At 40.7% G+C, this 20,801-nt stretch overlaps 1 protein-coding gene across 3 annotated transcripts; it reads right to left on the reverse strand.

The window, feature by feature from the left end:
* Nucleotides 1-469: 469 nt before the first annotated feature.
* On the reverse strand, nt 470-18,914 carry TWF1 (twinfilin actin binding protein 1). Of its 3 annotated transcripts, NM_001397033.1 has the most exons (10): nt 18,829-18,914; nt 18,199-18,323; nt 14,854-14,931; nt 12,651-12,829; nt 10,863-10,958; nt 10,315-10,419; nt 6,049-6,174; nt 5,710-5,860; nt 5,167-5,288; nt 470-3,566 (listed from the first exon to the last, which is right to left on the reverse strand). In NM_001397033.1, the coding sequence occupies exons 5-10, from the start codon at nt 10,944-10,946 to the stop codon at nt 3,396-3,398; spliced, it is 759 nt and encodes a 252-aa protein (NP_001383962.1). In that variant the 5' UTR covers nt 10,947-10,958; nt 12,651-12,829; nt 14,854-14,931; nt 18,199-18,323; nt 18,829-18,914; the 3' UTR covers nt 470-3,395. The 3 variants fall into 3 exon arrangements, with proteins under 3 accessions (NP_001383962.1, NP_001265024.1, NP_001025910.1); NM_001278095.2 differs by lacking the exon at nt 18,199-18,323; NM_001030739.2 differs by lacking the exons at nt 470-3,566; nt 5,167-5,288; nt 5,710-5,860; nt 6,049-6,174; nt 18,199-18,323 and having other exon boundaries at nt 9,127-10,419.
* Between the last annotated feature and the right edge of the window lie 1,887 nt (nt 18,915-20,801).

Genomic DNA, 20,801 nt, shown 5'->3' on the forward strand with positions numbered 1-20,801 from the left:
AAGTCTGTGATATTCATGCTCACACAGAGCACTGAGCTTCTCTCCTATGTGTTCCTGTTAGGAAAGTAGCTAGGTTGTTTTCTTTGCTTGTATTACACTTGCATTAAAAGTATTCTCTTGATTCCTAGTTCAAAACATCCAAAACTTTCCTTCTCTCACTGCCAAATTGCCATATCATGCACTTCCCCATGGGGATATCTTAAAAGAAAAGCCAAACCACTGAACGTTCTTTGAGGGCAATAGGAAGACGAGAAGCAAACTAATTCTCCTCAACAGTAGCTGTCTGACTGTATGTAATCAATCTTGTCCAACAGCAAGGGTCAGGGATTTTGTTTGCCCGCCTTCCCTTCTTACCTACTTTTTCATATTGCTTTTAATGCTGAAGGGCCTCCTCTTACTTACACATCGTGATGTTCAACTATAGAGCTTTGTTAAAGACAAAACGCAGAACGATTCAGACAACACCAACTAAAGCATCAATCTTTATTTATAAAGTAGATTACAAAATAGATAATTTCAACATCTGAAGGTGTTTTTCATTGAATACACAGACACAGTAAATCAGAAGTTTCCTTGATCAGTGTGTTTATCCGTGTGATAGAGCAATTATTACCGTGATTAGTTTTACAAACCCCTGACAGGAGGTTTATTAGATCAATTTCTCCCTACTTTGCAACATAAACATTTCAAAAATAATTACTTGTCATGTTAATTAACAGCTATTAAATAGCTTGTGAGTTAACTGCAAGCAGCTGCATTGCTTTGGGGCATTAATGAAGGCCATGAACAATTCTGAATGGATGCTTTCAATTATTAAATGACCAGAGACAGTTTGCAGAGTAACTTTTCTTAATGCCCTCACTTTGTGCCTGCTTTGACTATTCTTTAACAATAGTAGTGTTACGTGAGGCAACTATACGGATGTAAACATGATAGATCTTTCTCACAGAAAGATCAGCTGCTTATTGCTTTGTCAGGAGAATAGCTCCAAGGGGCCAAGAGAGGCAGCTGGCAGTGCAGGACTTCATATAATTTCAAGAGAACTGTTAGCAGGCTTTCTCTTTTAGGGAAAAAGGAGAGGGAATTACACTCAGGACATTACTCTTTGCTGGCTGGCTGTACAACCGCATGAAATATTTTAAAGTAGAATAACTTATTGTCTGCTTTGGGTTGAACTGTACAGCAGCTCATTATAAACTTGCTCATGTAATCACCTAACCAGCTCTGGCCATCCTCCAGATTAAGCTTTTTACGTCCTACCCTCATTTACGTAGGGCGGGATTAAGGGATGAAAAAAACAACCCCACAACCTGCATATAACCATATGAGGCCAAACTGTTCCTTATTCTAAATATTTCATATTAAAAAGCTGACCTTCTTTATTGGCTCAAATGAGTGTAAAAATGTATGTGCACTCGTTACGGCTGAGCTGCAGACAGGGCTATTAAGATGAAACAAAAAGCCCTCTCAAAGTCATTTTTAACCTCTACAGTCAAATATTTACCTTAAAAAAAAAAAAAAAAAAAAAAAAAGAAAGGAATTTGGTGCTGATAGGATTCAGATTTTAACTTAAAAATAACTGTAGTTACAGTGTGCAAGCTGCATGTGCATTAACAATGTTTAAAGACAATAACGCTTGTATGACATACAGTACACAGGAAGAAAAATTCCTCAGAGCTGCTCCTTGTCCTAAAGGGAAAGGCAAGAAGCAGAAGAAGAACACAGCAGCTGAGGGCAGGAGATTAGCTGAGGAGCATCAGGAGCTACTGAACTGGGCTGATGTAGTGTACAAGATTAAATGAAAAAAGCTGAGGTGTCAGATCTCTACTGCATATAGAAAAAAAAACGCAGTAAAACCAGCAACTATTGCAATCTTCACATTACGTAGTGCAATTTCAAACGTCAGTAACGAGTTAGTATCTCCAAATAACGTAATGAGGTGAGATAAAAGCTGTTTTCATCAGGAACTAATAGTGTTTAAGCCTTATTTCCCTACAGAACTATTCTAAACTCTACCTTCCATCAGGTAAACAAGTGATTCAGATATCAAAGCGTACACCCAACACCTATATGCAGTGATCCAAGACTTGCAACTCACGTGTAGTTTTAAAAAATAATCAAAAACACAGAGCTCAATACAGGACACTAACAAGTCCCCATCATCTATCCTTTAGTACTTGCCTCATTACACAATTTTAAAACATTTCAGGTCATCCAAAATTTGATTTCTGTATCTATTTCTTTTTTAACCTCCTTGTTAAAGTCATCTATCTTTTCCTCTTCCTAATAAACTGACGACTCATGGTTCACTGGAGTTCAGACTGATTTCAGTGTTTAGATGAGAAGCAGAAAAAATAGACCAATTCCACAAAATGCAACCCAAGTGCGAGGCAAAAACCTCAATGGATTTACTGTTAACGTTCAAACATTCAGGGATGTTTAGTTTCACAATACCTTGCAAGTTAAAGTTGCAGTTGATAATGCAGGAGTCACCGTTACGAAGCAAATCTATTTCCATTCTTACTGAATTTGCAGTTCTAGATCCAAGTGCATAGAAAATCAATAATTTAGAAGAAACTTCAAGCTTATTGCTTTGAAAGCAGCTCCGTAATTTACTGAGTATAGTGACTGCGCACTTTATCACATTTGACTTGGTCATTCAGTAATACATAAGGCTGATGAGTGGTATGTAAGTCTGGTAAAGCTGTAGTGGTTTTATGTCAGATTTCTTTAAGAGATGAACCCACCAAAGTAGCTGTAATTGGAAATGAGCACGCTTTTGCACAGGAAAAAATAAAAACAAGCTATTCCTGAACAAGTACTTGCATAAACTAATAGATCATGGATTTTAACCTTTCTAGTACAAAAACCCAAACCCAACAATCCATCACATCAAGAACAGAAGAAAACATTCTGTTACATTATTGTCCATAAAAGCTACAAGGAAAAATAAAGATTTATCTGGGACAACAACAGCTTCCATTCCTCATACAAGTGAAATCTTGCAGATTTCAGTAGGCTGCTCATACAAATACAGTTTCATTATCTAAGCACACAGCTGCTACTTACCCACAAAAAATGTGGGTTTAATAGTCTTGTCTGTGAAGTTTATGATCACGTGTATTGCTATTAAATAATGGATTCTAATTTAAAACAAAAGAGTACTAGCTTAGTTTTCTACCTTTAAAATAATTAACTCTTCCACGTGTTGTAAAATATGGTCAACAAATATAACTGTGTAACAACACAGGAAGCATTGAGTTCAGAAGAGGGAAGAGTAGAAAGAACATTTTTTTCTTTAGCATCTATAAATGGAATGGTTTCAGTTCATTGGCAAAAGTCAGAATTTCATTTTTCTTACTGTAAAACCCTATCGTTAATGCAAACGACAGTTTCTAATCACTGGGTGCTTCAGTCTCTGCTGGGCCTCTGATGAGTCTTCGTATTCCTCTCTTCCCTGCAGGACCTTTTGGTTTAGCAAAACTTTGCTTATGTGCATGTTGTTTTGGATGAACCTCTTCATAAAGAAAGTCAGCAGTTAACTCATCACCGTTATCTATTTCAATCTGAAAAAAAAAATAGTTATATTCATCTTAAAGACGTATTTAATAAAATGCAGAAATTCTGCCGAAGCTCTAAGTGCTATATTAAAACCAATATGTGCAATAATATTCAGAGTCCAGCATGAAATGTTCTCTAACTTATGCCTAAGCACCTCACCTTCTCTTGGATAGCTTTTTTTATACCCTTACCAGTATCGAGTTAAGTGCATTTTGGTTTAATTAGCGCTTCCTTCAATAAAAGCAGAAGTACATACACCAAGTAACTTCTCCTGCCCCAGGCTTTAGCACAGAGTACAAAATAATAACTAAGAGTACACATTCCATGTAAAAGCAAGTGCTTATTAGTCCTCTGTTAGAAATTTCCTTTATAATAAAAGAGATCAGCATGTCATCTTTCCGAACCGTAATTTCCTTTGTGTCTTCTCCCCTCAAAAGCAAAAACTTTTAATTGTTCCAATGTGATCTTCACAATTTTTGAATTTTTTTCCACTACAAAGTGCATTAAAAAATTTATCTCGTGAAAGCAATGTGCATACATACTGTTGTCTCTTGAGAACAAAAGGGAGGAGTATAAACAACTCATACAATTAGTGGAGTACTGCAACTCAGCAAGTATTCAAGCCAGAGAAAAGCTAAAACAAATTTAATTAACAAAGAGTCTGGGATTTTTCTTTGTTTTGTTTTAAATGTAAGAATGTAAACCTGAAAGAAAACACTGTTTTGAAGCCAAAGCCCAGCTTTTAATTACACAAATTCAGAGGTCAGACAAATGCTTTGGCACTGCCCTGTGAGCATTCAGCATTTCATGGCCCCCTAACTATAGCACTTGCCAGCCACTGTATTGCCATTGCAAGTACGTGCCTCAAAAAGTGGTCTACAGGAATTTCAAGCACCACATGGTATATCTCTCTCATTTTAACAAATAAATTTCTGAGGAATGATATATAAAACCATGCAGCAATGGTATCTACTCAAGCTACATCATCACAGTAAAAGCTTCTTTCAGGTAGATACAATAATCAGAAACCGAGCCTCAAAATTATTCAATAGTTAGAGCAGAAGTGTTAATAGGTCATATATTTCCCAGATGGGCCATTACTGTGGTCTCTGCTCTGGAAGTGAGAAGCCACTTGTTCTTTATGCACAGTAGTATAATCTTTGCAACGTGGAAAGATCAGCATTCTCCTGAGTCCTCAATTACCCCATCAAGGGCTCCTAAGATGCAGTTTAAGTTCCAGAACTGCTGCTTCCTTTTTCTTTCGTTTTGAAAATCATTACGTAACCTTGGCCTGAAAGGAATTCAGAGTTCAGCAATAACATGCTGTGATCCAAAGAACGACAGGCCTTTTAGGAAGAAATTATGTTACTTCTGAATAGTCCTTTGGAGTACTTTCAAACACTATTTCACAAGAACAGGTTTAGTAGAACTATGTAGAAATTACGAAGCTTAGTTAATAAGTATTTCTTGTTCAGGACAAGCTCTTAAATAGGTCTTTAACAGCCATACAGCACCTTTCATTGTTTACAAAAAGTGGTGGCAGAAGCAATTATGGTTAGATATTTAAAAGGGAATTGAGGGACGGAGTATTCCCATTCTACTTACCTTTCTAATTATTTGCATCCACAACTGTCTTTCTACAATTTCTAGAAGTGGACTTTTGCAACTAGAGTATAGCATTCGCTCTCGTATACTACAGGTATACCCTGGCATGGAGTAAATGAAAACTGCAGAAAAAAGAAAAAGCAGAACAAAAGTAAACCCTATGAAAACCTGTATCACAGAATCGTTTACAGCAGAAAGACACTGCAAATCAACTCTGTAGTATGAAAGCTACAATGCCCAGAACATGGTTTTGTGCATTTTACTTCAAGAAGTGTTTCATTTCCAAAAGGAGGTATCTTTATTTTTTCACAATTACTGATCTGTGTGTGTTCATAATCCAAAGGAACAGTTCACTACTTCCTAAATGTAAAGACTCTTCAGAAATCAATTTGGCAACCAAATGACTTTGAAATTTATGACTACAATGAGAGGTCAGGCACTCGAAGCTATCAACTCTTATGATGTGTCTTTCTCTCTGCCTCAAGATTACTGAAGTATTTGAAACAAACCAATAACATTTCATATAGGGAATTTTTCCCATACCTATGGATTCCAAATAGTCTCCTTCGTGAGTATGCTTATACAGGAAAAAGTGATAACGTGCAGCATCCTTTGGAATTCTTTTTGGCAAGTCCTTAAGTTCGGTATGAAGTGTGTTGGCCAGAATAATAATTTCATTTTTCATATCAATTTGCTGTTAACGAAGAAAAATTGCATACAGTTAATATACAGAAAACCAGAGGATATGACAGGGTAGAAAAAAAAGATTTAAAGTACAGAATGGTAACTAATCAGCATATGGCATCTACACACATTGTTTAGTGTGCAAGTAATCTATTTAGTACCTATTATTAAAAATAATCGGAAGTATTTTATACTTGCCAGTTGCACGTAATTGAGTTGTTTATTTCTCAACTTCTCCAACGCCTGAATAGCTTCTTTAGCAATAGGGAACGCTACTCCTTGCAGAGTTTGATGCTTAGTATCTACACCAACATCCGTTTGTACCTGGAACACAAGCCAATGAAAATATGAACAGAAACCTTTGCAGGCATTCATTTGGTTTTTGAGAATGCATGGCATATGGTTACACACAAAGCTGTCAGCAGCTATTCCAAGAACAGGCTACACTGAACCATCGATTCCTTTATACGTAAGACTTGCTTTTTTTTTTTAATTAACAGGTCACATTTGTTTGCTTACCTGAAAACAGTTTCATATCTGAAGCAGCAGAACCCATGGAATCACAAGAGGAAAAACTGCCTAAGCGTAAGGGAAGCTCTAGCTAAACTCTAGTACATAGAATAAGCTAGGAGGAAAGAGCCTGATTTTCCTGTGTTGCGTTGTACTTTTGAACAGATGGTGTTATTCCTGAACGTTATCTTCATATGTTTTAGATAAGAATATGAAAATGTGATTATAGGGAGTCAACATTCTGGGAGGAATGGAGAAAAAATGTGTCTTAGAAAGACTGATCTTGAAGGAAAAAAGGAAACATCTTCCCTCCCTCCCTTCCACTTCAGCATCCTCCTTCAAACAGCTTATGCCAAAAAGAAAGCAAACAGATAAACAAGCAAAGCTTCAATTTTTGACTTCTAGAAGGTTTAACACAGAGTGGAAAAATCCATGGCAACTGCAAGCTTGACAGTCGCTCATGATCTAGTTATCTTAGACACATAAACTATCTGAGATAAAAGGACAGTTGTTGTAAAGACACTTCTCAAGAATTCATGTGCCATATCTTAATATTCACACACAATTTCTCTCAAAATGAGCTCTGGCCTCCAGTGTTGCCAAGCCTCATCTTTTTGTGCAAGTATCAGCTTCTGAATGTACTGACTTCCGTTTATAATTTTACAAACACATTTAACACTGATGAAGAGGCAGTTAAGAAGACAGAAAAGCATACAAAGAGGAAAGTGTGGGTTTTACATCAACTGGAAGATGTTCAGTTTTAATTAAAAATAGAAGATTGTGAAATATTCAACGATGAAAATAATGAAAAACAAAGATACTTGGGGCAATACTAAATTGTACTTCCTATTTTAAAGGACAGCTTATCAGCATCAGGGAAGGAGAATGTGAAATCGGGTAGGCAGAAGAGCTTATTTTTGTCTTAAGTTTAGTAAATTTAACAGCGAGACTGTATGACAAATATTTAGATATCTGCATAAAAATCAGACTATAAATGTTACTAAATAATTAGCATCACAGAACAAAACGAGTAAAAACATTAAGAGCCATAAAAGCCAGCTGTGAAGTCTGGGCACAGGAAGAGAATAACCCAGCATAACACTAGATTTAGGAGAAGGAACCAAATCTACTTGTCCATACCATAACATGTGAGTCTACTAAAGCTAAACAAAACATCCAAGTCACTTAAATATACCTAAATCATACCATAAGATTTGTTAGTGATGACTGCTGAGGGGGTAATAAACTGGCAGATGAAATTTGATGTGAATACATGTAAAACATTATATGCAGGACGAAAAATACCTTTCTTCTAGCTGCATGGCGATGAGGTTGAGCTACCTACTACCATTGGGGAACATGACCATTCAGGTCCCACAAAATACTTCTCTGAAAATGTCAGCCCAGTGGCTACTTTTGGCAAAAAATCAATCAAGCAAACAAGGCACCACCCACCAACAAATGAAATGTTAGGAGTTGTTAGAGTACAGAATACATCATTACACACTTCAGCTTTCGGTAACATGCTTCTATCTTGAATAACACATGCAGTTCTGGTTTCTCCATCCCTCCTTTTCATAAATTTTATAGAAGAACTGAAAAAACTGCAGAGAAAAGCAGAAGGATCAGAAGTGTGCCATGCCTACTTCAGGAGGAAAAAGTACACAGATTAGCACTCTTCAGCCCAGAAGAGAGAACTGGTAAGGAATGCAGAAGTTTTGTGGATATAGTGGAGAGAGAGGGGAAAAAAGTGAGGAATGGCATTTCTCTGCCTTCCCCATGTTATCTGTAAGGATATAAGCTTGTAGATAGTGGACAGCAGTTCTTTACATAGTACTTTGTCAAGCTGTAATAACAATGCTATAGGATCTGTGGCCAACAAAACTTTATGTGGATTTAGAACAATGACAAGACTATGTATGATGGATGGAAAAAAAAATTAAAAGCAATTATAAATTAAAACATCATGTCTGCTGAGGCAATGAGAGAACTGCAGGGGTTGGAAAGGACCACAAGAGATCATCGAGTCCAACCCACAAAGAATATTCCAAGGCATTATCGTGGCCTTCTTATCTTGCTTTTACACCCCTCCCAGATTCCTGCTGTTGCTCACCCAGTGTCTTGGCAGCGGTAAGGTAAACCTTTGATCTGATTCATTCAAATATTTCTTAGGTAGTTATGAAAGAATATAAAATGTAGAAAACTCAATTTTTTTATTTTTTATTTTTAATCATAGAATTGCTCAGGTTGGAAAAGACCTTCAAGACCGTCAAGTCCAACCTCAACCTAACCATACTACGCTAACTCTAACAACCCTCCGTTAAATCATGTCCCTGAGCACCACATCCAAATGGTTTTTAAACACATTCACATTCCCTTAGTATCAGAAAGCTTTCTGTTTGTGGAAGCTGAAGCATGAAAGTTAATGAAATACTGCTCCACTGAGCCTAACTGCAGGTTTCATACTGGCAGAAATAACAAAGATACAAACGACACAATTTAATGTACTTCAAGACGTTCCAAATGAAGCCAAAAAGGCAGCAACATACAGTAAATGCATCTTTGAGGAGTACTGCTATTGCTGCTGAATCATAGAATCATAGAATCAGTATGGTTGGAAAAGACCACTGAGATCATCTAGTCCAACCATCAACCTGAAGTTTCATTAGAGAACTATTAGTCCGTGTTAATTGGCTGTTGCACAACATGCACAGAGGGCATAAAAGACAACACTAATATCAGAAGTAAGTGATCACTGATACCACAGAAGTTTTACATTCTTTAATGTTTTTGTTTGTTTGTTTTGGTTTTGGTTTGTTGTTGTTTTCCTAAAACTTATCAACTAAAATGATGTGTTTGGTAATGATGAGCACATTTCTACATTGAATTAATCGAAAATAGATGTGGAAAACAAAATATAGACACCAGTCACAGAAATAAATGTTTTAAAAACAACCTTGTTACAGCAAAAGCATGCTAGGGAGTGAAAACTTTAGAGAAGACAAAGAGCTGCATTTAACATGATAGCTTGCTGGCATCCAGCTGGAAAAACATGCCATATTTCAAACACGTGAACAATGGCTGTAAAATAAGGCTGAAGAACTCATAAGATCAACACAAGATCTATCAAGACATGTCTGAATGCAAACAGAGATTAAGTGATGGGAAAAATTGAGAAAAGAATCCTCTGAAACATTTCAGCCATTGGCTAAACAGCAATCATCACATTACTTGTTTAAAGACACGTGGTAATAGTCTTTCCATAAAGCATTTGTGGGAAAAGCAAATTGATATTTTTAAAAGAAATGGCCAGTTCTTTTGGATTTCTGTCTTTATTTTTATTGAACTTTGTCTTATTTCTTCTCAGTCTTAAAGTGAAGACAGGTGAACTGGTTCTGAAAGCTCAGTACTAGATAATGGCTTCTTAGGAATTACTCACTGCAGTGCTATTTTGTATTTTCTCTACAGTTTCTGCCACCATGCGAAATGTGGGCTATCAGAGAATAGTTGAGGCTGATCTCTCAAAGTCCCCTTGTCCAACCCTGAGCCCAAGGAGGACCACCCAGAGCAGGGTACCCACACCCACAGTCCAGGCAGCTTTTGAAGATCTCCAAGGAGGGGACTGCACAGTCTCTCAGGGCAACCTGTGCCAATGGTTGGTAACCCTCACACCGAAGCACATCCACTGATATTAAAAGCATGTTAGGCAGCAGGCCTCTGACAAAGACATTGGACCTTGCAAACTCAGTAAGATCATGCTGCTCTGTCTCCAGCCATCAGCATCCTGCTATCCCAACTCGCTGAGTGAGATATTTATATTCTCATCCACTCAAAAACTTACTGAAGTTTTCAATTTTCTGTTCTGCCTTTTCTACTCTAGAAAAACCTCTGCCAACAATACATCAGGAACTCTGCATCCAATGGCCCAACCATGCTGAAAGTCACTGTAGGTACCTCATTAATCTTAATTTGTCGAAGTTCCTCTTCTGCTGCAGTCAGAGGTGCAGGGGCGGACTGTGATATCAGATATTTTTTATATCCATTCAGTGAAACATCATCCTGAAAGCACAATATCAGTATTCATCATTTTTCAGAATGGAAGTATTTTTTCTAACAGTTTATGCAGCAGTTATTTCCCGTTCAGTTACGTTCATTTTATTCAAACAGAAGATTGAAAGTGTATGTGCATTTGCAAGCTTGACTTGGCATCCTGAACAGCAGGATCCCCTGGTTTGCTTTTATACCCAACTGTACAGTGGACAGCATTTCCACAGCTAGCCCATAATTACCTTGCTAATTCGAAAATAGGTCTTTGTGAAAACAGAATATATGAAGTTATTCAGCCCTCTTTATTACTTTTTCAAATGAGAGTTATTACATATTAATGTTTGAATAACGCACAAAATTTTCAACCCCCTATTTCCTTCATCAAAAAGAGCAACATCACCACAAATTAATACCAGCAAAATCATCTCTTATAATTAGTATTCCTTAGAACATACCTCTGCTGTTCCAAATACTTCATCCTTAATATGACCACCCCCAAATTCTTTCTTTAGTGTTGCTCGGGTTGCTGCATACAACATCTTTTGACGAACCTGGTATATCATAAAACAGTGTTGGTTTTTTATTTCTTTCTTCTCATTAATGTACACAGCTCAGGTGTACAACAGCCTTTTGGGGTACCAAGTCCATAAACAAACAGCCTTTCTGAACAAATATTTGAAGACTTGAAAGTGCGGTTTGAAACTGCATTTCTTAATAATGAATGAAATCACGGGATGAGCTCTGGAGCGTGATACTTATATATGCTATTGAATTCTCAAGTGCACAATAAGACATTTTACTATGCATTATTATTGAACTAATTCCAAAGCCAAACTGCAGCTTTAATTAGTGTGAGCTTTAAAAATATAATAATAATTAAAAAAACCAAACCAAACAGAACAGAACACAAACCTTACTAGTTCTATTTAGGAAAAAATAAACACAAACAGCTGAGATCATTTGTCACAAGTCTGTCTACTAATAGATACAACAAGAGCAGACTGCAAATAACCCATTATTATTTTTTATTTGGTAGTTCAACTACAGAATGGAAAAAGGAAATTTTCTAGAGCAGAAGACCTAATGATGCTTGCTTCCTATCAATTTGCATCCAATATCCAATATTCCTCCTCCTGCAGTCCCATTTTCCCCAGCTTATTTCACCACCATGCCATCCTCATCACAGTACCCTAATCTTTTCCACTCAGTTTCTTCTATGCACTCCACCTTTTGGTGTCCTACTGCTTCCTAAGTGCTATTCACAGTAGTGCAGGAATCTGGGAATAGATTTACTTTGTCCTCCCCTATCTCACATTCCCTTAACCTGGAGCTAATACCCTAGTTTCTCCTAGAAATTGATAAGGCTAACTTTCCTTTGCTCACGTGCTCTCTAAGAAAGAGGATGCTCTCAGGTGGATCACAGATCCACAAATGCCAACTGGTCTGCCAGCAAACCAAACAGAATAAGCACCTTGAGCTCAAACTATAATCTTTCTCTCTATGATGACACCAGTGGGGATTTCTGTCCTATGTTCTTCTATTATTTCCTATTTCTATTTCTATTATTTCATGAACACTGACAGAAAGATAGGCAAACAAAAAGCACAAAAATGTGTGCTTTTCCTTTGACTGAGCTAGAAACAAGTTGGACAACCTATGCTCCATCCAGACTCAGAGTCAGCTTCAAGGAAGATGTTTCCACATTTTCCTTGGCAGAAAGTGTGGTGAAGGTTGGGGAATGCTTCATTCCCCAAATCCTTCTCATCTTGGATTTGGATCAAACAATACTGTTGAAAAACAGTTAAAATTGTATGTCCTTTGCATCTCCCCTATGAAGACAGGCTGATGAAGCTGGGCTTGTTTACTTTGGAGAAGAGAAGGCTGCGGGGTGACCTCACTGCAGCCTTCCAGTACCTAAAGAGAGCCTATAAGCAGGAGGGGAGATAATAGCAGGACAAGGGAAAATGGTTTTAAGTTGAGGGAGGGAAGATTTAGGTTGGATATCAGGGAGAAGTTCTTTACTATGAGAGTGGTGAGGTGCTGGAACAGGCTGCCCAGGGAGGCTGTGGATGCCCTGTCCCTGGAGGTGTTCAAGGCCAGGTTGGGTGGGGCCCTGGGCAGCCTGGTCTGGTATTAAATGTGGACGTTGGTGGCCCTGCCTGTGGCACAGGGGTTTGGAGCTCGATGACCCTTGAGGTCCTTTCTAACCCAAGCCATTCTATGATTCTATGATTATTACTTACAGGAGAGTGATCAGGCGACCATGCAATAAAGATCCATTCATATCCTTGAGCATTCTGAGAATCTAATCTGTATAATATGTAACACGGTTGCTTGTCTTCAAGAAGAGGAAGAACAAAAGCATCATAATCCTTTTCCCATGATCCAAGTGGCCGCCTAGAGGATCCCAGAACAAGTTGTTCTAAAAGCAATAACCAAAACTACAGGTTAGCAATTATATAGCTGATAGTGTTTTTCAAAATTAGTTATTAATAGTAATTAATCAAACACTTCATATTCTGTAACCGTGCCCACAAGAGTGGGAGTCAGGAGCACTCAATGCAATAGCAGGCGAGTTCCTGCAAAAGCTGTGTATGCATAAACCCAAGCTTACTTTAACCAAAATGCAATTAGTTGAGAAGCAACGCTCTGGCTGTCATCAAGTTCTTTGATCTGAAGAGGTAAGACTGATATCAGTGTTTAGCATAATGTGTACAGAGAAGAAATAAAAACTGCCCTTTCGTAGTTCATTTATTATTAAAATGAAATATTTAAGCAGAAATAAGACGAGCAGGTTTTTAAAAATTAAAATTAGAATTACGGATGCTCTAACACACTCCAGTGTTTGTACTCACTGTAAGGAGACAGTTACTCAGTTGCATAGTGAAGAGTTTGGAATGAATATGCTTGCAGTAATCACTTTAATTTGACTACGTAAGTAGATAAACTCCTTTCTAATACAGCTTCATAACTGCAGTCTCTTTAAGTTACTGAAGTTGTTTATTATGTATAATTGGCTTAAGTCCATAAAGAATACTTCAAATGAGATTTAATTATGTGAACAACTGTAGCAACAAGATTTCTCTCTTACATACAAATCACATTTCAGCTTCCAAAGGAAAATGTTACTCAGTATCTTTCAAAACATTTACCAACTTTCAAATATTAGACCCCACACCCAAAGGAGAAACACCTTGTTTATACGGTTCCCACAACAGTTTAAGGGCTCATAGCAGTTGGTATGCATAGTATCTTTTGAGAGTCTTGGACCTGACCTTTAATACTTCAGACAGAAGTACAACAGTCTCTAACTGCAGAATGTTTCAGACAAGGCACTCTCCCACAGTAATTTTCCAAGGCACAGAGCATGAACAGCTCAGAGTGAGAGTGCGTATTTGACACTTCTCTGCATTAGATGCAAAGTAGCTGAAGCTGTACACATAGATGACCAGGACATCCAGAACGCACTCAGCAATTCTTAGCTCTAGGTGGCTTTACAGTCACTTGAATTTAATATTGAAACAAACACCAAAAAAATAAACACAGCTACTATATCACCCAGCAGCAAACCTGTTCTCTTATTCACTCAAATTAGGAGAACTCCATCTGAGTGTTATCTACTCATTAAGGGCAGTTGCTGAAAGCTCCTGCAGACATATGAAGCAACTGTTTTGCTTCCAGCATTCTGGGAGCATTAGAAGATTCTTCCTGAGCTACGGAAAATAGAATTAGGCTGGACTCTATTTCCACATACAGACAAATTGTGTATACATATATACACACTCCACCACACAGAGAAAAAAGTTTAAGATAAAAATGGAAGACACACCCAACTCATGACCTTCATTTTGTAGTAAAAAGTATCAGGTACACACAAACACATTGTTTTAACTTTCCTAATAAAAACATACAGGCCAAGACTTAGTAACCTGTGCTGGTGAGACTTTTTTACTGCAGTGACCTGACTATAATATTACTGCTGCTTCCTTGAGAAAAGCAGGGAAAAATGGTGGAAAACGTAAGCAAACACAAAGAAGATAACAGCAGGCTACTTACCTAACAATAAATGTATGTATGTGTAAGCATGTACACATACACCTTTCTCCAGCTAACAGGTTTTTCACTGTACTGTAAATGAATGAAGTTTGGGAAGAAAAAAAAAAAGAAGTAACGAGGTGGACATTTCATGTACTTCCATCTGAAAGAAGCAATGGGTCTTGGGGGAATATGAAATGACATTTGGAAGAAAAATTCTAATTCAGTAATGCCGTACTGAAACCTTAACATCACCAAAACTCAAATTCTACCTTCAGGGTATGAAAGAGCTTGGTAACATTAAGCTTTGAAGTGTTCTTGTTTTTTATTAAATAATTCTACAGGAAAATCACTCAAATAGTTAGGAAACCATCCAAAAGAATCAGAGAAGAATAGTAAAAGTTGACTAACCATTGTCAATGACTATTTTCAAAATCCTGTATTTTCCATTTCTGGCTCCCACAAAGATGTCTTTGACATTTTCACTAGCTGAAAAAGAGTAAAAAAAGAGTGAAAAAAAGTAAGCAAATTAACACATTCTTCTTTCCAAGAACAAAGAGTACTCATGAATGTAAAAACAACACTGGAAAAGCATACACCTGGCCCATCACTATGATGCTGGACTGAAAAAGGAACATGGGAGCAGTCAAATGCTGTTCCAGCCACAGGCATGCCACAGAAAGATCACAGACAACATTACAAACATCTGCAAAACAGCCCTGCTTACTTGCAATACCGTATCATTTTCAACGTTGTGAACATTAAAGGTGACATCACATCAGCACTCTCAAGTTTCACAGTTTGCACAGTAACGCAATAGAAATACAATGCATCTCAAATTACAGGAGCTTCATGAAGTCTGAACGTTTGCAGTTAGCCTGCGGACACAGACTTGATGCCTGCCAGGAAAATGTTAGAGCCTGTCTGCAAAAATCACCTGCCTTTCCCGAGGATGCCTCTCTGAAGGGTACCAAGGAAGGCTGACACTCTTTGTTCACCTTTTCTATCAAGTTATGCCCTTGCAAGCATTTCGACGACACTTTTCAATCCCTGACCCCTCAAAATAGGGCAGATGAAATGAATTCACAACAAGTAGCTAAAACTATTTTCACATTTCTATAATTGACGCTACAACACATGTATGACAGACCCCTTCTGTAAGCACAAGGAAGAACTGTGCTCAAGTCCTGCAGACATTATTCTAATTTCAACTGCTTTGCTAAATAATCCGTGTGCAGATCAGTTTAATTACACCCAGACAGGGGGCTGTCCTGCATTTACTGAAGAGCACTGGTTGCAAGCTGTTCCTTTAAGTAATCCCACAGCAGAGAGGACAGCACCCGCAAAACAAACAACAAACCAGGAAACAAAGAAAAAGGATTATTTACAGTTGCGTTGAGGTCGAGGGAACAGATGGCACCTGGCTATATTCCTGTCCATATGCAAAACATGTAAAACTCGGGTCCATGAAAGCAAAGGGCAGGCCCATTCTGGAATTCCAAAATGGGCCAGGGGAACAGAGACAAAGCGCTGGCATTGACACACACACAACTGCATTGGGTTTCCAGTCCAAGCCCACCTTCACCTCAGTTAGCACCCTCCCACTCAGCAGCGCAGACCCTCTGCAATCAGCTTTTCCAATCATCTCTGTCTTTCCTCACACTTCCGTTCAACACACAAACATTACACATCTTTCCAGACTTCCCAATTCCCCTGGAAACTGTTGTCCTCTTCAGGTCTACGATCGCTTGTAGTGATCGAGAAATAGTCTCACTATCCACAAGATACACTCCTTTTCCCCACACAGAGGTCAGAAACTTCACAACAGAGGAATATCGTGTTCTATTTAAACTTTCTGCAGAGCAAAGACCTCAATTACGGTTTGGTCTTGGAATCTCAGTGGTCAACCTGCAGTTCGATTTCTTTTCTACACAACATTCATGATGACAAACATGTCAATTCTCTCCATATACATCACTCCTTCTGTTAGAGAAGTTAGATCTCAGTAGAGGAAATGCTTCATTGTACACTTGGGAAGAAAAACATGGGATATGTCTTAGTTCCACATACCCTGTTCTACCCAGCAATGCAAGTTATCTGCTGCCTTAGTGCTGTACTTGGCAGCGTTTCTCAAAAGACTCAACATACAAAGCTAAGATGGACAAGCTGACGTGCACGAGTGCTGCTCTTTAAATAATGCCTCTTATTTTATTATGTCAGCCCATGACATCAGGGGTGGATGGTGTGGCAGTAGATGCTGAACCGTCCCACCAATATTCCATTCCATGCTGTTGCCGTGTGACAGATGGCAGCAGAAGGGCAGTCTGACACAGCGGTGTGTGACATGGAAGTGCGTACAAAGTAAAAGCGTGCAATTGAATTCCTCCATGCAGAAAAAATCGCACCCACTGACATTCATCAATGCCTGCTGAACATTCATGGAGACCAATCAGTGGATGTGAGCACAGCGAGGTGGTGGGTGGTGCATTTCACAGTGACAACAGCTATGGTGGGTCACCATTGCTGGTGCAGATTTTTATGAGCATGGCATGCTGGCTCTTGTTCATCAGAGGCCAAAATGCAGAGCTAATGGTGGTGACTATGTTGAAAAGTAGTTTTGTAGCTGAGACTTTTGCTCTATCTAATGGTGTTACTGTGCACTTTTATCTGTTGCAGTTTCCATGGAAATAAATAGGAGGCATTACTTTTGAGCGACTTACATGCTACCTTCCTCAATGAGCAAATCTGCGTTGAGTAAACTCTTTGACATTTGGACAGCCCCTTAATAAAAACTGGTTACAGCCTTCAAAGGACTGTGTAAAACAGCCTGTAAATATACACAGGTATCAACTACTTACATCTACTCTGCTGCACTTTCAAAGTGACTTATCTGTAATATGCAATATCAAAATGCAGTGAGGCTTATTTCCAAAAGACACTTTTGAAATAATTTGGAAGCGTTGAATGTAGCCTTGTGAACTTCCCCACAGCTCAATGCACCCTGCCACTATTTCTATTTGCTGCTCTGTTTGAAAGCCCCGTCCTTTTAACATTTGCCTGGTACACATCACTGTCCCCATTACTTCATTTCTGTTTCCAGAAAAGAGCGCTCCATGCTGCCAAATCTTGCGATTGTTTATGAGTGACAGTAGCCTGCTTGTTGCTAATGCCAGCAATGGCACAACAAATGCCATCCCTCTTCCAATTGCAGAAGCTTTGCTACAAACAAGACCCCGGATAAGCGGGCTGCATCCCAGCCTGCCAAGGCAGGATCAGGGCAGGAAAGCAGCTCACTGCAGCTCTCTTCAGAGGACAAAAGGCTCTCAAAGAAACGAGAGAACAGAAGAGGCTTAGCCATTCTTGGTCATGGTAAGCAACAGGGTGTTCTTGCCTTTCCTCTTGGTATGGTTGGAGGGAGGAGCACAAGAGAATTAAGAGCCACTGGAACAGTATTCCCAAATGTGGAAAAACACCGTTTGAGATGCACCCCAGCCTGGGAAGGGGCGATTAACTTAAACCAAGTGGCTATGCCAACTGAATGCCAAGCTGGCATGGGGGGATAAGGAAGAGAAGAGAGGTGACAGGCTGCGGAACAACCATAGCCAGCAGCCAAAAAGGGGTTGGAAGAGCAGTTAAGAGCAACCGAGGCGAGGACAAAAGTCACCTGCAACCATAAATGCGGGGGAGCAGACAAAGTACACCACATTAGTCACTGAGCGAGCAGGCTGCACAAATCGAAACAATAAAACCGCAAACCCCATAATCCTGCTGCTGCATTATCCCTGCTTAGCAGTGCTGTGATGCTGCGAGGCCGATAATCCCGAGAAATAGCACGTCGCCGTCTTCCAATTGCTCCTCGCAGTCTCCAAGGCCTGGACACGCTGGGAAAAAAGGGTTCTCCTGTACTTTTTCCCCGTCACGGGGGCTCGCCGGGGTCCCTCCTCCCCAGCTCCGGCTCTCTCAAGGTCCTCCTCCAGCGCTGCGGTTCCTCTGAGCGGAGCCCGGCGCTGCCGCACCGCTGCGGCGATGCCGAGCGGACACCTCGCCGGGGCTGGAGGTCCCTGTCCGGCCGCCACACGCCGGAGGACACCCGTGCCCAGGGGACACCTCAGGCGCCACGTCGGGCGTTCTGCGGGAAATCCCTTCAGCCGCACTCAGCCCGATCCGCGCTGCCCCGGGGCTGCCAGGCGCGGCCAGACGCGGGACCGCCACCCGCGGGGCTCCGACTCGCCGTGTGGCAGCTCCCGCTTCGCTCCGTTACGGGTGTAACCCGGGGAGAAAGGGCTAGCTGGGAGCGAACAAAGAAGCGGCGGGGAGAACGCCGCTGCGGGACGGGGACGCGGAACGACGCGGGGACGGCCCAGAGGGAAGGAGGGAGGGCAGTACCTTGGATGCCGGTCTGGTGGGACATGTCGCACCGCCGCGCCAGCCACGCTGCGCCCGGGGCAGTGCGCCGCGACCCGGCCCGGCCCAGCCCGGCCCGGCCGCGCACACGTGACACGCCGCCGCCACTCAGCGGCCTTTGGGAGGGAGCGCGGCGCCTTCCGGGCCCCGCCGGACCGGGCCGCCCCACAGCCCCGCGGCGGGCGGGGTGCTGCTGCCCCCTAGAGCAGAGCCCGCCGCGCTGCTCGGGCCGGCCGGGTCCTCTCGCCCCCTTCCTCGAGTCGGTGCTGCTGCCCTCACCCTCCCTATAGCGGTGTCCCGCGCGGCCATTTGTAGGCTGAAATACAGAAAAATAGCTGAGGGGAGTTTGGATGATCTCTAGGCACCTGTCACGGAGATGGCTTTCTTGCCTGAGGCAAGAAGGGACGCTTACACGTTCTGTATTTAACATGTATTCTGCATTAACCTGACAACAGTAAAGAGCCTGGAAGGAAAATCAGGGAACACAGCCCAGAACCACAGTTTTCACCTCAAGCTCCTGCTCCTGACAGGGGAGGCTTTCTCCGCTAATTTTTCATGCTTTCATTGAATCACAGAACCACAGGATATCCTGAGCTGGAAGGGACCCACAGGAATTGAGTCCCAACTCCTGGCTTCACACAGCTACACCCAAAATCCTGACTCTTATATCTGAGAGCACTGCCCAGGTTCTTGAACTCTGGCAACTTGGGGCTGTGCCCACTGCCATGGGCAGCCTGCCCCAGGGCCTGACCACCCTCTGGTGAAGAACCTTTTCCTAACACCCAGCCTGACCTTTCCCTGACGCAAGGCGTTCCCTTGGGTCCTATTTGCTAGTTGGTGGCACAGCTTCAAGGAAAAGATTTCTTCTATTTCAGCCATCTGATAGGATGGATAGGATCTGGTAGTTGAGATGCTTGTCTGCATTGCCGAGGTATGAATCCAGGCAGAGAAAAGGTGTGTACATTTCTCATTTAGTAGCTGATCCACACCTTTTTTCTCCCTTCAGGTTTTTGAAGGTTTCCCCAAACTACTTCTATTTATTTATTTATTTATTTAAAGCAGAATCCTGTATAGGGAATTCAGCCTGCTCAGGATGTAGGTTTGCTTTTGTTTCTCATCATTCGCAGACACCTCTTCCACAGAATGAAAAGCACCATTATCTCTCTGATGATCAAAAGATGCATCCTAACTCTTCTCAAAAGATGCCTTTGTGTAGTGTGCTATAGTCTGCAATTTTAACCTGTACTGTGTTTTTGATTACACTCCCCCAGTGAAATATGCAGGCATTTGTAACAGGACTGTGGGCACATAGCATTATGTCCTGATGCTGATGGTTCTTTCAGGTTCCAGAGAGTTAGAAGGGTTTTTGGGGGTCACCATTCAACCTAGGAAATGCTGTAAAGGGGCACACTGACTACAGAGCCCAGTGGCCTATCCTTTGGCACAGGCAAGAAAGAAAGAATAAGGCAAGCATGAAGGAATGAATACTTGCCTGCTCCACCTTCCCATCCTCGAAGATCTGCAGCTCAGGAATTCCTGAAGTCAGCTGCTTTCGTTGTGTTGATAAATGTGAGTGCCTGCACTTTGTCATACCCCTGGTATTAAGACATCATGAAAAGTACTCCCTATTTGGGAAATGTGAAATAGCACTGTAAGTGCAGCATGTAAGCAGCACTGTGTAATGCTAGTCCAGCAATGAGGTCATTATGGAGATGTGTTACCAGCTCGTGAGCTGGAGCTAACTGAGCACTGCAGCAGCTGGACAGGCTAACAGAGACATAAAAAAGACTTCATGTGAAAATAAGAAACAAGAGATAGGATGTACCTCATAGAGCACAGTGAATTCAGCTCTAGTTCCTCTATGATACATCCCCAGGAGCACAGAAACTCTAAAAAGATAAAGCAACTCTTCTTGAAGAGCTTTTCCAAGAAGAAAGTAGTACTGGAGTTCAAGA

Source organism: Gallus gallus, chromosome 1 (genome assembly GCF_016699485.2).
Source record: "Gallus gallus isolate bGalGal1 chromosome 1, bGalGal1.mat.broiler.GRCg7b, whole genome shotgun sequence".
NCBI classification, from domain to species: Eukaryota; Metazoa; Chordata; class Aves; order Galliformes; family Phasianidae; genus Gallus; species Gallus gallus.